The sequence below is a fragment of the Marmota flaviventris genome, chromosome 5, assembly GCF_047511675.1.
Source record: "Marmota flaviventris isolate mMarFla1 chromosome 5, mMarFla1.hap1, whole genome shotgun sequence".
In the NCBI taxonomy this organism is placed as follows: domain Eukaryota; kingdom Metazoa; phylum Chordata; class Mammalia; order Rodentia; family Sciuridae; genus Marmota; species Marmota flaviventris.
Genome location: NC_092502.1, coordinates 104,844,401 through 104,862,132, shown reverse-complemented (window position 1 = coordinate 104,862,132; position 17,732 = coordinate 104,844,401). Strand labels below are relative to the sequence as shown.

General features: G+C 40.7%; 1 protein-coding gene and 1 non-coding gene across 8 annotated transcripts; both read right to left on the bottom strand.

Annotated features, from left to right (window-relative positions):
• Positions 1-3,418: 3,418 nt before the first annotated feature.
• Positions 3,419-16,395, bottom strand: Zbed3 (zinc finger BED-type containing 3). Of its 7 annotated transcripts, none has more exons than XM_071612489.1 (4): positions 16,307-16,395; positions 9,656-10,745; positions 7,495-9,398; positions 3,419-5,529 (listed from the first exon to the last, which is right to left on the bottom strand). In XM_071612489.1, exon 4 carries the CDS (start codon positions 5,513-5,515, stop codon positions 4,808-4,810), a length of 708 nt encoding a protein of 235 aa, XP_071468590.1. In that variant the 5' UTR covers positions 5,516-5,529; positions 7,495-9,398; positions 9,656-10,745; positions 16,307-16,395; the 3' UTR covers positions 3,419-4,807. The 7 variants fall into 7 exon arrangements, with proteins under 7 accessions (XP_071468590.1, XP_071468586.1, XP_027783690.2 ...); XM_071612485.1 differs by having other exon boundaries at positions 3,419-7,568; positions 9,278-9,398; XM_027927889.2 differs by having other exon boundaries at positions 7,495-7,568; positions 10,621-10,745.
• Positions 7,676-7,813, bottom strand: LOC114086688 (small nucleolar RNA SNORA47). Its single transcript, XR_003581685.1, has one exon. It is a non-coding gene; the product is annotated as a small nucleolar RNA SNORA47 (small nucleolar RNA).
• Positions 16,396-17,732: the final 1,337 nt, after the last annotated feature.

Here is a 17,732-nt window from a genome sequence, read left to right as displayed (position 1 = left end):
CCAGACCTCTTTAATGAGTCCAACGCAGTCCAGAATTTTTTTAAATGCAGTGTTTATGATTCTCTTTTGAGATTTCGAGAATACAGTTATTTGAAGCAGAAACATCCTAACCCAAATCAAACCCTTCTGTAACCTCCATAGAGAACAGTTTAGTTTCTTAAAGGTCCCTAGTCATTTCAAGTTTAATTGTCATTATCATCCTGCTTTCCCTCACTCCCTCCTCCCTGCCGGAGTTAAACCTAAAGAATCAGCAGGCACCTTACAACACTAGGAATTGAGTTCAGGACACAATCTGTATGCCAGTTCCAGCCACCCACCTTGCCACTCTATATTCCCCTCTTAAAAGTACAGGGTGAGCTGGGCGCAATGGTACACACCTGTAATCCCAGAGGCTAAGAGGCAGGGGGATTATGAATTCAAAGCCAGTCTCAGCAATTTATCGAGTCCCTAAGCATCTTAGCAAGACCCTGCCTAATAATATATATACACAAACATATACATATATATGTATATATATGGTCTGGGGATGTGGCTCAGTGGTTAAATGCCCCTAGCTTCAATTCCTGGTACCAAAAAATGTACACAATGGTGCCATCAGCAGGGCCAGTCATGTAAACCAGGGGAACCCTGTTGATACACATGAAGGGTATCATCGTCACCAGTTATCAGTGACAGCTCTTTTTGAGCACCTGCCACAGCTAGAGAGGTAGATATAATCCTCAGAACCTACCTCTGCATTCTCAAATCCCACTCTTTAGCTGCTAGCTGGGTGCCAGCTCAGTTGCTTGGTTCTGCACTTCATGCTTTTGCAGATGAGCCAAGGAGGAGTCCTTAAAGCTAAAGAGCCTCAATATCTATAGAGGAAACAGGAGTCATCAGGTGACCTGCCACCACTACTATAGTCTAAGCGTAGACAGATTACTCTCTGGGATCCTGATCTGTCAAATGATGGACTGATAGGGCCACAGTTTTCTCTAGCAACGGGGATTATATCCAACACTATCGTGGTGGAAGTTTTGTTTAACTACAGATGTCGAGGGAGAGGATTTGTTATTTGGAAAATGTAAACAATTTTTTTTACTATAAAAGTAATTCATGCTTGATACTAAAAGTTACAGCAGTGCAGAAGCATGTAGAGCAGAGTAAAATCAGGCCCCTTATGTCCCACAGCCAGCACCAGGCCATGTTCAGGCTGCTTGTTCTCTCTCGTCCCCTGAACATGCCATTCAGCCTCCCATTAGCATTTTCCTGAGGGAATGTTTAAGAGTCTAAGAGTAAATCTGATCTTCATTTTAATGGTTCTGAAATTGGTGAAATTGAAAAGTTACATGAGTTTTTTTTTTTTTTTTGCTTTTAGATGAGCTCTTACAGCCCAACTTATAAATCCATGTGAAGAAGTTAAAAATTGCAATAAGTAAGAGAAATAACTTGTACTGTTAAATTAGAGTAATACCAAATTTTGAAAAGACAAAAGAAATGACAGGACATAAAAGGATTGTTTTTTTTTTTTTACTGTTATTCATAGGTTGTGACATTATATTAATTATATAATGAGAAAAACAGTTTTACAAAAAATATTCCTGAAAAAATATCTGTAAGAATAGTTCATTGGATTCAAACCAAACAAACAGCCTAATAACTGGAACTTTTAAAATCTTTATTGACTATAGAGCTTCAGAAAATGATTGCTACTTCCTTTTAGGCTTTTTTTTTTTTTTTCTTTTCTGTTAGGACTTATACTCAGAGAATAAAAGACAAGAAGAATCATATTACCGATTACAGGAAAACTAACTTGTAAAAGTCTTAAACCAAGTGGATTCCATACCTCAAATATTTATTGAGCATCTATTATTTGCAAGGTACTGTAAGAGTAGAAGAATTGAGAACAACTTATCCCAAGGGCTCAGGGTCTGACAGGGTTGGTAAGACAAGAACCCACACAGCCATGTGCTAAATGAAGAGTTGTGACACAAAATGCTTAGCAGAATCCAAGAAGGTAAGAAAATGCCTCTCAATAAGGAGAGATCAAAGCAAGTTTTGTGGAAAAGGGGGATAATTTTTATTTTTTGAGGTGCTGGGGATTGAAACCAGGACCTTGTACATGCCTGGCAAGGGCAGTACCACGAAACTATACCCCCATTTTTGGGTAGGATTTTTCATTCTCAGATTGAAGGGGTTTAAGTGGAGGGAAAGCGGATTGAGGCACAGAGGTGTCAAGATCAGGGCATGTCAGGAAGAGAGTTCAGTTTGGTTGGAGCATATAGTACATGTAGGGGAGGGGATAGATAAGACTGGCACAGGGTTGGGGAGGAGGAAGAGAATGTAAGGCCACAAAGTTTGCTATAATAAGCAAGTGATGTGTGATCTCAATTTTTTAGCAGGAAAATCTATGTAATCAACATTAACCTCGGGCAGACAATTTTTTGGCCATGATGTTAGGTAGTGGGTGGTATGAGAAAACAAGGATGGTAAGATGAATCCCAGATGAATGACAAATGAGTTCTGAGCCATGACGACAGAAGGCAGGCAGGAGCAATATTTTACAGAAATAGACTTAGTAGAGCAAGTGCCTAGGAGTCAATGAGACTGAAGTTCAAATCCTGTTCTGCTTTATAACAGTTATATGATTATGAAGACATTAAGTCATCTGAGCCTGTCTCATCTACAAAATGGATGTATGCATGGAGTTGCTGTGCTGCAGAATAATTCTTGTAAGGTATTTAGCCCAGCTGTGAAACCTGGTAAATGCTCAGTAAATGTTAATGTCACTAATTCCAGTTACTCAGTAACTAAAAATGGAGTTAGGAAGGAAATAGGGGTCCATCCCAGTGACTAAGAGGGATGTGGAGCTCTCTGGAAGGAGAATTGCATCCTGAAGGACTTACTGCATTTGGATCCCATCCCTACTCACTAGCTGTGATCTTGCACAAGCTACTTAACCCCTTTATCTCCCTTTTCTTATTTGTAAAATATAGTGTCAATGTCTCCCCCATGGAGCTGCTGTAAGAATACAGTGAGAGAATACATGTAGAATGTGTATTATGTGCCTGGTATACTTTAAGTGCCAAGAAAATATTTGCTTTTTGTGAAAGACAGGATGCAGTTGAATAGTTTCCACCTTCCATTTGTGATGGGAAGATATGCAAATAGGGGCAAGTGACATATAATGGGACTGGGCATGAAGGGTTAGACCCAGTTGAGCCTGGAGATAGGAGTTGCTGGGACAGTTAATTGTATCTCTATGAGATGAGCAAGGAGTATAGAAATTGTCCTGGAAAATAATCAGCCAAATCCAGAATATAGGTATAAGCTTCAAAAAGTGTGTCATGGGGGAAGAATCATCAGGAGGCTGTTCTAAACTATGAGATGTAAGTTATAACTAGTAGTAATGCATGGACTTCGGACCTTGTTCTTTAAAAAAAAAAAAAAGTGATTCTTCATACAATTGGGGCATCTTGTTTCAGGACTTGTATTAGAGGCTATACAAAAGTTACTGTAATCGTGGCTTCATTCTTGGGCAATACATACTGAAATCCTTTTGGGTGGAACATTGTTTACACATGCATAGGGCACAGAGAAGAAAATGTCAATAAGGCAAAATATTAACAATTGTTCAATGTAGGTAGGCGGTACATATATATGGGGTATTGATTTTACTAACTTTGCCCTGATGGAGATTTTCAATATTAATGAGCACAAAGGAGGCCTGAAGAAAAACTATTTGGGAACCAGCTCAACCAGGAAAAGCAATTCTTTGGAGGAAAAGCAGGTTCCACCTACCAAAGAAGGGATTATAAAAGGGAGAGATGAATCAAAATAAGACTGAATACAAATCATATTGTAGTGGCTTGGAAAGAGTGGAATGTTGCATGGAAAGCTGACCGGCAGTGAAGAAGTAATAAATGGGGAGGAAGTAGAAGCAGCAAGGATTACTTGACCCTGCTGGGCTGAATTTTTTCAGTACAGAAAAACTGAACATAGCTGAGGAAGATACTCAGGAAAGGGAATAATGCTAGGAGAGCAAACACCTGTGTGGAAAAGAAAGGGTGTGAAAATATGGCAGGAAGATGTAGCCTTAGATGGAAGGATGCTTTCTGTTTTGGCCCAGAAGTGAGGTCCATGAAGATGTGGGGAAGGAACTGCTCTTCCTAGTGACAAGATGTCTTGCTATTATGGTGGCAGGAAGGGGGAAAGTACTATACCTGCCACTGGATTTGAATACAGCAAGGTGAAACAGGTTGCACCTGGCACTGGTTGAACAAGTGGAGGCAGGGGAATAAAACTGGGCAGTCAGCCCTGATAAGTTCTAGAGATAATAAATATAGAAAACTCTAAAGAGCATTCCCCCCCCCACACACAACTTGCTACTGGGCAAACATTATGCATTTGATGAGTAAAACTGTCCTGTGCATAAAAACCTTTATCCTCATTTCCGTGCCCTCTCCTTGGGCTGGTATGTTATGTAGGCACATAGTATAATAAGTCCTTAGTGTGTAAAGAAGCTTCTGTCCTTTTAGTCACCAGTCCTAAGTGGCCCTGCACTGGAGTGACTAGGGCTGTTTTCCTCTGCTATGCAACTCCATTCCTGTGCCCGACAATGCCTGACAGCACAGGAAGCCAAAGGGGCTCTTTCCCAGGTACCTGGAGAATAAATGGTTTTGGTTCTACTCTGGTATCAGAATCGCGTGGAAGGCCCACATTTGGTGGCAGCGACACTTCATTCTGTGTCCAGGAGATGTAGAGAGCACTGGTCCAAGTCCCACTTGCAGGAGCGCTGCCACGCGCTGGTGGAAGTAACCAAGGTCCTCTACAGCAGGACCTTCGTGACAACGCACCCATCATCCCTTCCCTCCTCGGCCTCCTCTTTGAAAGGCAGGGGCGACACAACGGCCCAGTGCTGGGAGCCCTCGCGATGCCTCACCTCCGCCAGCTCGCCCAGCCGCGCCTCCAGAGCTGCTCGCTCAGCCTGCAACTCAAGGCGCGCTCGGACCGCAGCGCGTTCCTGCTCCTGAAGCTCCCTGCGCCTGCACTCCAGGGCACGCTCACCCAGCTCCACTGCCGCCTCACGCCGCTCTAGTTCCTGCTCGCGTCTGCTGCAGCGCACTGCCAGCGCACACATGTTCTCTAACAAGTGTGCCCAGTCACCTTCTGCGGCTGCAGCCGGGTTGGAGGGCGGCAGCAGACAAGGTGGAGTAGGCGGTGAGCACCCTGCGCCGCTCTTCTCCAGCTCCCGGCGGTGCGCGCTCTTCAGATGCTTCCACAGTGTGGAGGTTCCCTCCTGGAAGCCAGGGCCATATCCCACCCGTTCTCCGCAGAGCCGGCAGGTGGCCAAGTGGCCTGACGGGTGCCCTGTGCGTACCGGGGCCAAATGAAAGTATCCCCAGGCCTCGGAGTATGACGCCCCCAGCAGGCCAGCAGGCTCCAGGGGCAGACCCGCACACAGGCCACAGGCTGCTTCCGCATAGTCCTGCTTACTGCTTTCTCCCATGGTCACAGCCAGCTCCTCACTCCTCATTCCTTCTACAGTGTCTGCATCCAGAGGGGGAAGAAAGGGAATCATTATCATCATCTACACACAAAACTATGATTGTAGTTAGCCAATAAAGAAACCTTGCCTCCCTTTCATGTGCAAAGGCAATAGTTGTCTGGGTTTCTTTCTCCTTAACAGTGTTAAGTGCTGATGCATCACAAAAACATGTTACAATTGTCCAGCCTTAGGAATTCTCTTTGGAATCCAATGGGTCCCCATGTCCCATGTATTTATACTAATTGTGAGAAACTAAGGTTCTTGAACTGAAAAAAAAACTAGCTTAAATAAGTGTTGTAGTTTTAAGACTAGTTAACACACACACTATTTTTCTTTTCAGAAAAAGGGTGAGGTTCTTTTATGTATCATTCTCAACAGTGCTGCAGACTAAACTTTAGAAACAAGCAGAAAATAAACTTTGGGAAATGAAAATTTTGTTTTTAAACTTAAACTGTGGAAGTGCCAGTGGTGAACAGCCTTTCTTTTTCCTTCTGGGTATTGGGGGTTGAAAGTGGTGCTCTATCACTGAGCTACATCCTCAGCTCTTATTTTTTATTTTGAGACAAGGTCTCACTGAATTGCCCAAACTGGCCTGGAACTTGCAATCTGACCTCAGCTCTGGAATTGCTGGGATTACAGAAATGCCCAGCCCAAACTAGTTATATTCATTTCTCAACCTAACTAAGTGGTCCCTCTGTATATTTGCAAGTTCTGAAGCTTTGCACAATACTTGTACCTAAGGAAGAAAAAGAAAACAGTGTGTTGTTTTGTCTAACTAATTATCTGTGTTAAAGGGGTTCAAATGTAAGGTGATAACTATCACTGCAGTGTTTTATATTGTGAAAGCAACTCACTATTACAATAACATATCCAAAAAAGGGTGGAGGAAAGGTGAAGTTTGTTGTTTAGGAATAAGTTGATGAAGATCCAAATGTGTGATTCTGGATAATCTTACTTTGAAAATTTAAAAACAATAAGAGAACATATGACAGATCCCTTAAGCTCTTCTGACAACTTATCTTAATGTCAAGATTAAGGTGGAAGAAGCTGGATCAGTGAACTGTCCAGTGCCTGTGTATACTGTCAGGTTCTAAATCAGCAGCAGTGGAGATGATAAAAGTTCCAGAAATCTTTCTAGTTAAACACAACTGGGAATGACTGAAGACAAAGATGAGAACAGGAAAGATAAGCCACTATAATAAGAGCAGTTAGTATAAGCTCTTAATTCAATTGCTAATAATCTTGTCAGAGATGCATTAAAAATTTTTAAACCTAATTTGTTCTTTTACCCACCAAGCAAGTCCACTCATGCCATTTAGCAGCTCTCTCACATTAAAAAAAGATAGTCTATCAGAATCATCATAAAAGACAAATATTTGATCTCTTCTAGCATAAAAAATGGCTATGGATCTTCTGATACACAGGACTTAATTTAAATGTGGTTATTCATGATAAGTAAAAGTTCTTTAGAAATAAAATCCTACATTTCCCTCAAGGGATTTATTAAATTGCTGAAGTCCTGAAAGTAGGAGTAGGTGGGATGAGAGGTTATAGACACCTTCAAGAAAGGTAAAAATTATGGTTGGTAAACAGAACAAGATTTTAGAATTAGAAACATTTTTCTTAATCCTCAAATTTTCTGTGCGTTTTTCCTTTTTAGAATTCCATTTCCTTTTACACTGTGTATAATCTTTCCGTAGTTCTTTATTTTTTTAAATTAATGGGTATATACAAAAGTGGAGGTACTGTTGCAATGAATTTCTATGGTTTATTTCATAAGTTTTAAAAAAATTAAACTTTTTCAGTAACATCAAGACTACTGTTTTGCATTTTGATATGCTTTCTTGAGGTAGGTGCTGGAAACTGTATGCAACCTGCAGATTCTCTGTGCCAAAGCCTGAGAGTCATCTTTGCTGATATTTCCCCTAAGAGTGCCAGAGGTGACCCATTTCTATCATGCTTTTTACCTCTATACAAGTTGTCTCTTGGTTTCTTGAAAATTCTGGGATACCCGGAGGAGTGTCACCTGTGTGAATGCCATCTGTTATAAGAGTTAAGATGGGCAGAGAGTGAGAAGCACTGATTTTACTGTCATGACCCTGTGGATTTAGTGGAAAGCCTCATCTGAGCCATGGACAAGCAGTACCACAAATGTCGGCCAGCACAGTGCTGCCCCTCCGAAGTTGGCAGAGGGACATCCTCTGCCTGGGCAACCCTTCGCTTTTGGAGGTCTTAACCGGTAGAAAGCAGTATGGTATGAGACTGCCTCACCTTCTCAGTCCTCCACACTGGGCTGCATTCTGGCTCAATATGTTCTTATTTTCAGACTCAGTATCCAAAGAATGACCCACAGTTGACGAACACAGTCATACAGCCTGCCCAGCTCTGCAAGACATCCTTGAGGTCATCTCAACTGATCCTACTTTCAGCCAACTAACTTGGAAGAGAGTGTCTGGGAAACTCCTGAGTCACAACAGAACATGCAGAAAGCTCTCACAAACGGACATGAACAAAACATGCCACCAAATAGAAAAATGGGCAAGAAATAAGAGCAGGCAGATGATCAAAGAATGAACTCAAATGGCCGGGAAACTTGTAAAAACACAACATCTCATATTCAGGGAGATTGTATAAGAATAACAGTAAGATCATTTTGTATCCATCATTCTAACAAAAGTGAAGAGGTTTAACAGCCAAAGCTAGAAGGGAAGCTGAGAAAAGAACATACTCACACATTATTAGTGAAGATATGACAGCTTTGGGGAATGCAATCTGATAATTTCCATATTAATTAAAAATATATAATATCTATTCTGTAAAACTAAAAGCACCAGTATACAAAGTCATATGTGGTAGGGTGTTTATTGAAACCTTATTTAGAATAGCAAAAAAGAAACATGGAAATGCTTAACATCACAGTGGCTGGGCTCATAATATCTGGTCATACCAGGGAATATTATGTACCCATTTAAAAGGAGGGAAGCTCTGCCAGATGTCCTAGAGGAATTTCTGGAGGAACTGTTCAGACAGAAAAGCAAAATGTAGAAAAGTGTGTATAAAATGATCTCATTATTATTAAATAATACATCTGTATAGAAATTATCAACATACAAATGCTCTTCAACTTGAGATGGGGTAACATCCCAATAAATATAAGTTGAAAATATTGTAAGCAGAAAGTGCATTTAATATACTTAGCCCACTCAATATCCTAGTTTAGCAGTGCAGTACACTGTAGAGTATCAGTTGTTACTCTTTGTGATCACATGGCTGACTGGGAGCTGCAGCTGCTTGCTGCTGCCCACATCACATGAGTATTGTACTGCACATTGCTATCCCAGAAAAAGGTCAAGTTCAAAGTATGGTTTCTACAGAATGCACATAACTTTCACACCATTGTAAAGTCGAAAAAATCCTAAGTTGAATCATTGCAAGTTGGGGCCCATCTGTATAAACATATATGAAGAAAAATAAGGAAGGAGACCCTGATTTGATGTGGTGGTAGCTGATATGAAAGGAGGGAAAAGAGGAAGAGGGAGACACAAAAGCAAAAGAAAAAAAGGTACTTATGCAATATGATCATATACATACTTTTAGGCAGTGTGTGTGTGTGTGTGTGTGTGTATGTAACTATAAAACAATGCTTGGCTCCTCAGGCATATGAGCTCAGGCAAGGTGTTTTAGTTAGCTGTTTTGCCACTGTGACAAAAAAGCCTCAACAATAACAATTTTAGAGAGGGAAAAATTTACTTGGGGTTTGTGGCTTCAGAGGTCTCAGTCCTCAGATGGCTGGCTCCATTGCTCTGGGCCCAAGATGTGGCAGAAAATTATGGTGGAAGAGTCTGGTAGAGGAATGCAGCTCAGGACATAACTAACAGGAAGCAGAGAGGGACTCTACTCACCAGATACAAAATATATACCCCAAAGGCACACCCCCAATGACCCACCTCCTCCACAAACTACCAGCCTAGAATCACCACCCAGTTAATCTCTATCAGTGGATTAATGCACTGATTAAGTTAAGGCTCTCATAACCCAATCATTTCACTTCTAAATGTTCTAGTATTTCTCACACCTGAGCTTTTGGGGGACACCTCATAATGTAAACCATAGGTAGGCCACCCTTACCTATGGAAGCTGGAGGGGACTTCCCAGTCTCATTGGGAAGCCCATTGCTGGCTTCTTGGAAGATCTACATGCATAGAATGCTGCCATCTATCCTGGAGGAAACCCAGTGTGTGGAGATGCTTAGTGTCAGTGCCCTGCCTAAGCAGAAGGAGATTCTATATCCACAGGAGGTACAGGACACAAGGAGAGAGCAGCACACCTCATTCATTGCCTTGGCACAGGGTAGACACTTGGCCCTATGTAACACAGCTAATTGAGTCTCAATCTCCCCACGTGTCAAGGAAACTGAAAAGATTATCTGCCATTAAACAAGTGGCTAGGTCTTGCATCATGGCTCAGTGGTAGAGCGCTTGCCTCACATGTGTGAGGCACTGGGTTCGATTCTCAGCACTGCATATAAATAAATGAATAAAAAGATCCATCAACAACAAAAAATTTAAAAAACAAGTGACTAAAATCAGATAATGCAAATGATCTCACTGCTGGATTCCTCAGTGTTATATAAATTTAAGGCATGAACAACAAAGAAGCTACCAGTATTTACTGTTTAGACATGTCCACATTGCAATTTTAGTGGCTAAAATCTGTTTTTCTGTTGGACATCCTGTTATTCAATACAGTAATAGTCTAAACTGGAGGATTTCCCTCAGAACTTTCTTAATACAAAAAGCAAATAAAAAAGAATAACAAATCCAAGGCCTTCATTCTCCAAATTTATTTTTACCTCTAAACTGACTTTCATGTAAAATAAGTTGCCCATCGCTTAGGCCAAAGGAGATAATGGGAAGGGTTTAGTTAGCTGAACCCTGTGATATGTACTTGTCCCTTTCCAAGTACTCAATAACAAAACATGGGCATTTTTTGTGTGATTAGCTAATAATGGAAAATAAGAGCTCCCTTAATATTTCCTTAAACATTTTTTAAACAACTACGAAGGTGCCAACAAATGTTATTACTTTGCTTACATTCATTCATTCCACCCAGCTCTGTTCAAATGCTCACTGTGCACCTGCCCAGGGTCAAATGCGCGTGCCTGCCGCTGAGCATTTCAACAACACCATGTATTCTCTGCCTTCAGGAAGCTCACCACCTGTTGGGGAAAGAAACGTTTCCAACAATAATTCTGATATCCTGATAAAGATCAGATCAGTATTCACTCATTAGGATGAATTCCATCATACCATGTTCACAAAGCAGAAGGGGAAGGCAAGGGGCAGCTCCTTGGCACCGAGGCCTTGTTGTCTCTCATACTAACCTTGATAATGCTCAGCATCTCTTCTCTGCCCTTCCCCACTGGGTATAAAATTCACTGTGTTATCTACCACCAAAGCCCAGTTCCAACAAAACCCATTACTGTTATTACCATTAGTGATTGATGCCAATAAAATTTCAATGCTTTAGTGTATAACTAAAGAATAAAATATCTTGAAGCTACATAAAAGTACTGCCAGCATGAAACTAATTCAACAATGGAAACTTTTGTGTCTTCAATGGGGGGAATCCTCATGATACAAATGTAGATTTTAGATCTTTTCTGGAAAGGGAGAGGGTGTTATTATTGGTACCATGCCTCTAAAACACTCCTATGCTGAATTTTACTTTGTGCATTCATCATCTGGAAGATATGATGTCTAAGACTGTGAAAATAAAAAAATTCACACTAATATCTCTGCATTTGAGTCTGATCCTGAAGAAGTTCTATTCTAATAATCTATCAGGTTAAAGCTTGAGAGCCTCAGTATGATCTCCCTGAATACCAATGTAGAGAATGAAAGAAGAGCTCAATTTTGTAAATATTATATAAATATTATTATAAATCAAACAGATATTTCTGTCATTAGCTAAAAGGCAGAGACTCTCAAGGTCTTTGTTTTTCAGTTCTGGTGATTGAACCCAGGGTCTTCTATCACTAAACTACACATACCCCCGCCCCTTATTAATGCATTTTAAAAAATATAAATTGTAAAGCATTCTTTTCTTAAGAAGACATTTATCTCAGACCCACATTGCTTTAATATGTGTAGTCATCCTATGAACTACCTATGAAAACTAATTTTATTTTATATATTTATGCTTATACCCATAAAAAATATTAAGCATGCTAAAGACCAAAGAACCAAATAATGTTCTCAAAAGAACAACTGAATTACAGCTCCATTTGTCCTTCTGCAGTCATGGCTAATCACTTTAGTTGGATTAGTCAGGGAGAAACAGAAATATATGTTGGTTGAGCCCTGGATTAGGTGAGAAGTCCACACTAATGTGAAATTTATACAGACTGTGTGAAAACACTAAGAAAGATTTTCATTTATTCCATCCACCAGTGACAAACCAAAGCAGAACACAATAAGTAAAAGAAATAATTGGCTTTGGCCACTGAAATGTCAGGAAATCACAGTTCATTGTTATCTGTCCATCTCTGTTGACCTATTAGGCTGCTGCCATGTATTCATCTATCTATAAACAAATCCAGACAATTAGAGAAATTAGTTTACAATTATGAGGCTTACAGCTTTCAAAAGCAAGTAAAATTAACTCTAAACTGTAAAATGTGAATACCTAGGTTGGGGAATAAAGAGTTAAGTGTAAAAACATTTAGAAAAAGGTTATTTGTGGATTGAAAAAATTTACTGGACCCACAGCTAATTATCTGGTGAATCAGAGATGTGCCCTAAATGTCATAAGCCAAATTCTTAGATCTTTCTACCATTAGCTAAAAGGCAGTAGAGCACTCTCTATTAATGCATTTTTTAAAATGAAAATTGTAAAACATTCTGCTATAAAGTGGACCTTTATTTCAGATCTGCATTACTTTATTTCATACATAAGGTTCTAAAAGGAAAGGTGGCCATTCATATTATCTTGTAGAAATGCATAATTTAATATGAATTAGAGGGATTTAAAGGTGCCCTACTTCGAAGGTCTTTGTAACTCAAAAAAAAAGATTTTTAAATTGAGAACCAGTTTGGGCTCTTAGCATTTTTACATATTGTATGCTTTCTGTTGCCAGTTGCCTTGAACTACTTTTTGGCCAGAAAAACTACTAATATGAATAAAATATATAGCAAATAATGGCTCTAATTATGTCAAATTATCAAGCAATTCTGCAACAGCTGCTCTTAAACACCTTAACTTTGTAATTTGGGCTCTTTGGAAGTCCAATTGGTTGCAAATACTTTTTTTTTTTTTTTTTTTTTCCTTCTTTCTAGGAGTGGAGAAAACACTGATTGGTAAAACTTCGCACTTTTGGCTACTGTATTTACAGTTTTTACAGCAAAGTATTTGCATCTAACTGCTCTGGTATACTCCAAAAAGATCAGGAAATCCTTTTGTTTGAAGACCACAGCAGAAGGAGTGGGGGTGGGGACTCTAGTTTGAGCATCTGGCTGACATTGGGGTTCTCTCTCCACAGGTGGGACACATTAACAAAAGTCCCAATTAAAGAAAGGGCCCACTGCAGGGCGCCCAGCCCTTAGCGCTGCTAACAGTCTCACTGCAATAAAAGCAAAACTTTATAAAGAGACAGTAGGAAAGTGGGGATGGTTTCCGATATTTCGAAAAAGTTTGTTGAAGAGAGTCTGTAGGAAGGTGAAAAAAGGAGGTGATGGAAAGAAAGCAAGCAGGGCCTCTACGTAGAACCCCGCATCCAATGCATCTCCTGCAATAACGACGATAGCGCAGGGCACGCCCAGCACCCCTGCACAGCGCAGCCTGTTGATGCGCGGGCTGGGCGTCTGCGGCCAACTGGCGTACCCGTGGTCCCCGCGATCCCTGGCCGGTGGCCGCGACGTTCGGGTTCACGTCGCAGCAACCCCGCGCGGCCCCCGACCTTCCCGCTGCGGTCTGCCACGTCCCGGCCGCTGGCCCCGGCGCGGCTCGCGGGATGCCAGGCCCACACTCACCGCGAGGCCCGCGACACGGGCGGGAGTCCCCTGCGGGCCGCGAGTCCAGATCGCCCATCCCCTCCAGGCTCCTCGCAGACATTTTGTCCCGAACGGAAACCTCCGCTTCCCCCTTAAAGACACAGCGCTCAATTCAAGTGTCTGGGAGTGAGAAGGAGGACGGAGACTAGCGGTGGCCTTTAAGAGAACGCGGTGGAGGAGTTACTCTTAAAATCACCCAGGCCCACGAAGGATAGACGTGTTTGCCAGGGTTTTTAAGTGATGCAGCAGCTTAGTGAAGTTTAAAATGTGACTACTATTTTATGTCTTTGCGTTAACCTTCCAAGACCTGGATTCCCTGTCTTGAGCTCTGAGCGCAGTTTTCATCCTTTCAGGTTCTGGGCTGTGAAGTCACAAGTTGTTAGAAGAAATCTCCTCCAAGCAAGGTCTGGACAGATAAAGGCAAAGCTCTTTGGTGTCCACCACCAGCATGGTGTACCAGTTTGCCTAGTTTATATTCAGGTACAAACAGCCCCTACAACTCAGTGATTTATAATAATAAAGCTCTATTTCTGAAGAAAATTACATCAGTTACATTGCAGGCTTGGCTCTACTCTACCAATTTCTTTATTCCAGGATCCAGGTCAAAGATTAACTTTTTGAAACATGCTCACTGGAGTGCTGGTAAACCAACTTTGGGGCAGAGGGGAAAGTCCTGATTTGTAATGTTTGCTATTTCAGTGGTGTAAATACTCCCACCATGGCCAATTTCAATCTGCCATATTTAACAGGAGCCTTGCCAAGTTCCTGGTTGAAACTATCAGCTCTTGTACACAACTGACACATGCTGCTCTTAAAACATTGTGGGGACCTGAATTCTGCTTGCATTTTATTGACCAAAGCAAAAATCACATGACCAGGCTTGCTGCCCAAGGTCAAGAAAGCATACTTCCATACACCTTTAAGGAATATTTGCAAGTCAGGTGAGAATGAGCAGAGAGATGTATAACAAGAATTACTGAGTGCAGTAATACAACTCACCTGTCCTGCTTTGGTTCAAGTTTTCTTTGTTTGTGTTTGTTTTGTCATTTTGATGCTATGGATCTAACCCAAGATACTAAGCTAAGTGCTAAGTGACTGCTCTACCACTGAGCTGCACCCCCAGACCCTCAATATTTTTAACCTGATTCTTTCTAGAAACTAGAGTTGCAAAGTCTATTTAATAGAATTTCTCCTTACCATCCCAAGAATGATTTCAGAAGAAAAAACTAGTTGGGTGTCTTTTAAAGAGAGAAATTTGCAATGTAAATGTTAACTTTTAGGTTACTATTTTTTTTTAATCCAACTGAAATGATACTTATGGCTATAGACATTAGATTAAAAGAAAAATAACTAGAATAAAGGAATCAGATTAAAACTGTATTTAATTCATGTTTTACTATGTGAACAACTTTTTAAGTTTGTTTTATCTGGCAACCCTTTTAACAAGAGACTTTATTTTCAGTGCTGGGAGTTGAACCTAGGTCCTTTTTTGCATGTTAGGCAAGTGAGCTATGTCCCCAGTCAAGGCTTTAATGTTTTTTGTTTGTTTGTTTTTAAACATTTTTTCAATACCTTTATTTTATTTATTTATTTTTATGTGGCGCTGAGGATCAAACCCAGGGCCTCGCATGTGTTAGGCGAGCACTCTACTGCTGAGCCACAACCCCAGCCCGGCTTTAATGTTTTGAATGCCTTAAAAATCCATTTGTCTTTAAAATGACCATGTAATGAAATACAAGATTTTTTTCATTAGTTTACAGAAGAGTTTTCAGTAAGTGCCTTTTTCCCCCCCTGCAGGGATTGAACACAGGGATGCTCTGACTCTGAGCTTTACCCCTTTTCCAGGCCCCCACCTTTTTTAACCCCCTTGACCCCTCCCTCCCTTTTCCAGACCTTTTTATTTTTATTTTGTGAAAGAGTCTTACTAAGTTGATGAGGCTGGCCTTGAACTTGCAAGCCTCCTGCCTCAGCCTCCCAAGAAGTTGGGATTACAAAGTTTCACCTGTACCTGGCTTGCCAAGCAGTATTTTAAGCCTGAGTAGGAGTCTAGAATTTCAAAAGACCATTCCTGCCCTCAAGAAGATAATACTCCAGTAAGAGGGTAGGACAAATGCAACTCTAGGAAAAAAGGGATAGTCAGTGTAAGAGGAAGCATTCAAGTGTCATACTAAATTGAGAACAGCTACATATTTTTCATTGTGGCAGCATTTAAACAAGACCAGGAACATGGTGGAATCTGAACTCCTGGCATATTGTAACCAGATGTGTTTTTCATTTATTTTTGAAGTCCAGAGAAAAGGAACTTGTTTTCCCTGTGTTTCATTCTGTTATCAGAAACCTCTTCCTTATAGTTGTAAATTGAAATTATAAAATGTGTCTCAAATTTCTAATCACTATTCTTCATCTCACATTCCTTATTGAAGTTTCAGCAGAGAAAACACATTTTCTTCTCTTGGTAGTGTGAGTTCTCCTAACTTTCATCATTAATTTAACAATAAATAAACAACATTTCCTTTACATTATCTAATGGTATATAGTTGTCCATAGTATTCCTTCAAATTCTTTTTATTTCTATAAGTTGATAAAATGTCCCCTCTTTCATCTGTTTCCTAATTGTGCTTTTGCTAAGCCCTCCCATGGTGTCATGCCATCTGCTTTTGGTGAGGCACCTTGTAGGAAATAGTTGCATAAAATTAATTATCAGATGTAGTGTTGTGATGGCACTTACCACCATTTTCTGCTGCATCCTGCAGTGTTTTCTCTGTAGGGTCCAGTGGAGACCTTTCTCTGATGTCTCAGTGTCAAGATCTGCATCCCTTGAATAAATGGAACCTTTTAATCCCACTGAGGATTATGTAACAGACTTGTTTTCTTATGTTAGCTGCCAGGCAGGCTAAGAGTCAAATACAGAATATCTACCCTATTAGTTTCTTAGGGCTGCCAAAGTACACAAAGTGACTTAAAACATCGGATATTTATTCTTCCCTAGGTGTAGAGGTTAGAAGTCAAAATCAAGGTGTTAGTGGGGCCATGCTGTTCAGTTTGAGAAAAATATTTATGGAGATTGCCTCAAAGCCCTGAAATACCAAGCTGTGTACCTGGACCACATTCTTTTGGTAGCAGAAAGAAATGGCTTTATTCCTATGGGAGTCGTTAAAAGGTGTTAGAAGTTATTTTATATTTACCAGAGCTATTAGGAAGAAGTGGCTCGGATATTTGTCTCAGAATTTCAACTCCTTTTCCAGAATCCATTAGTCCACCCTCCTATATGGGGTTTATGCATCTAGTCCCCATAAACTACTACATTCTCTAAGGCTGGGGGAAGCTAGGAGGTAAGGCAGGCAAAGACCACCCTCTGTCCCTCACATTCTTTCTCTTCTATGATTCTAAGATGCCTCAGAAAGGCCCATGGTGCTCTTTCTAACTGCTTCATTTAGTTCCATGTTTGCATTCTCTTCCGATACATGTGCATATGACTAGACAGTGACAATCAAAATCTGCCTGCTATGGGACACACTTAGAAATATTTTTTCCCCTAAAAGTCGGGTACAACTTTTTTTTTTAATATTTATTTTTTTAGTTGTAGTTGGATACAATACCTTCATTTTATTTATTTATTTTTATGTGGTGCTGAGGATGAAACTCAGGGCCTCTCACGTACTAGTGAGCGCTCTACTGCTGAGCCACAACCCCAGCCCTTGGGTATGACTTTTTAAAAAATTGCTATATCTGAAAGAGAAGGAGTAGGTGCTTTAGACTATTTTTCATTCCTATAACAAAATACCCAAGAAATAGGTTCATTTAGCTCACAGTTCCGGAGGTTCAAGAGCATGGTACTATGCTCAGTTCTGATAGATGGCATCACAGTGAAGGCAGCATGTGTGATAGTGGTGAGTGCCACTTATGGAAGAGAGTCAGAAGAGGAGCCAGACTCCCTTGTAACAACCCATTCCTCTGGGAACAAATCCAGTCACCAGACCTGTATTAATCTCTTCCTTGGATGGTAGCCCATGACCTAACCACCTTTTACCAGACTCCACCTCTCAATCATACTGGGGACCAAGCTTCCAGAAGAAATATAAGGCATCTTGGGAAATTGCAAGGGACACACTCAAACCATATCCAAACCATAGTAGGGTAAGAGAGAATAGAAA

Coding starts and splice junctions, on each gene's coding strand:
- Zbed3 (XM_071612485.1), bottom strand. CDS start 5,569: ATGATGATAATGATTCCCTTTCTTCCCCCTCTGGATGCAGACACTGTA.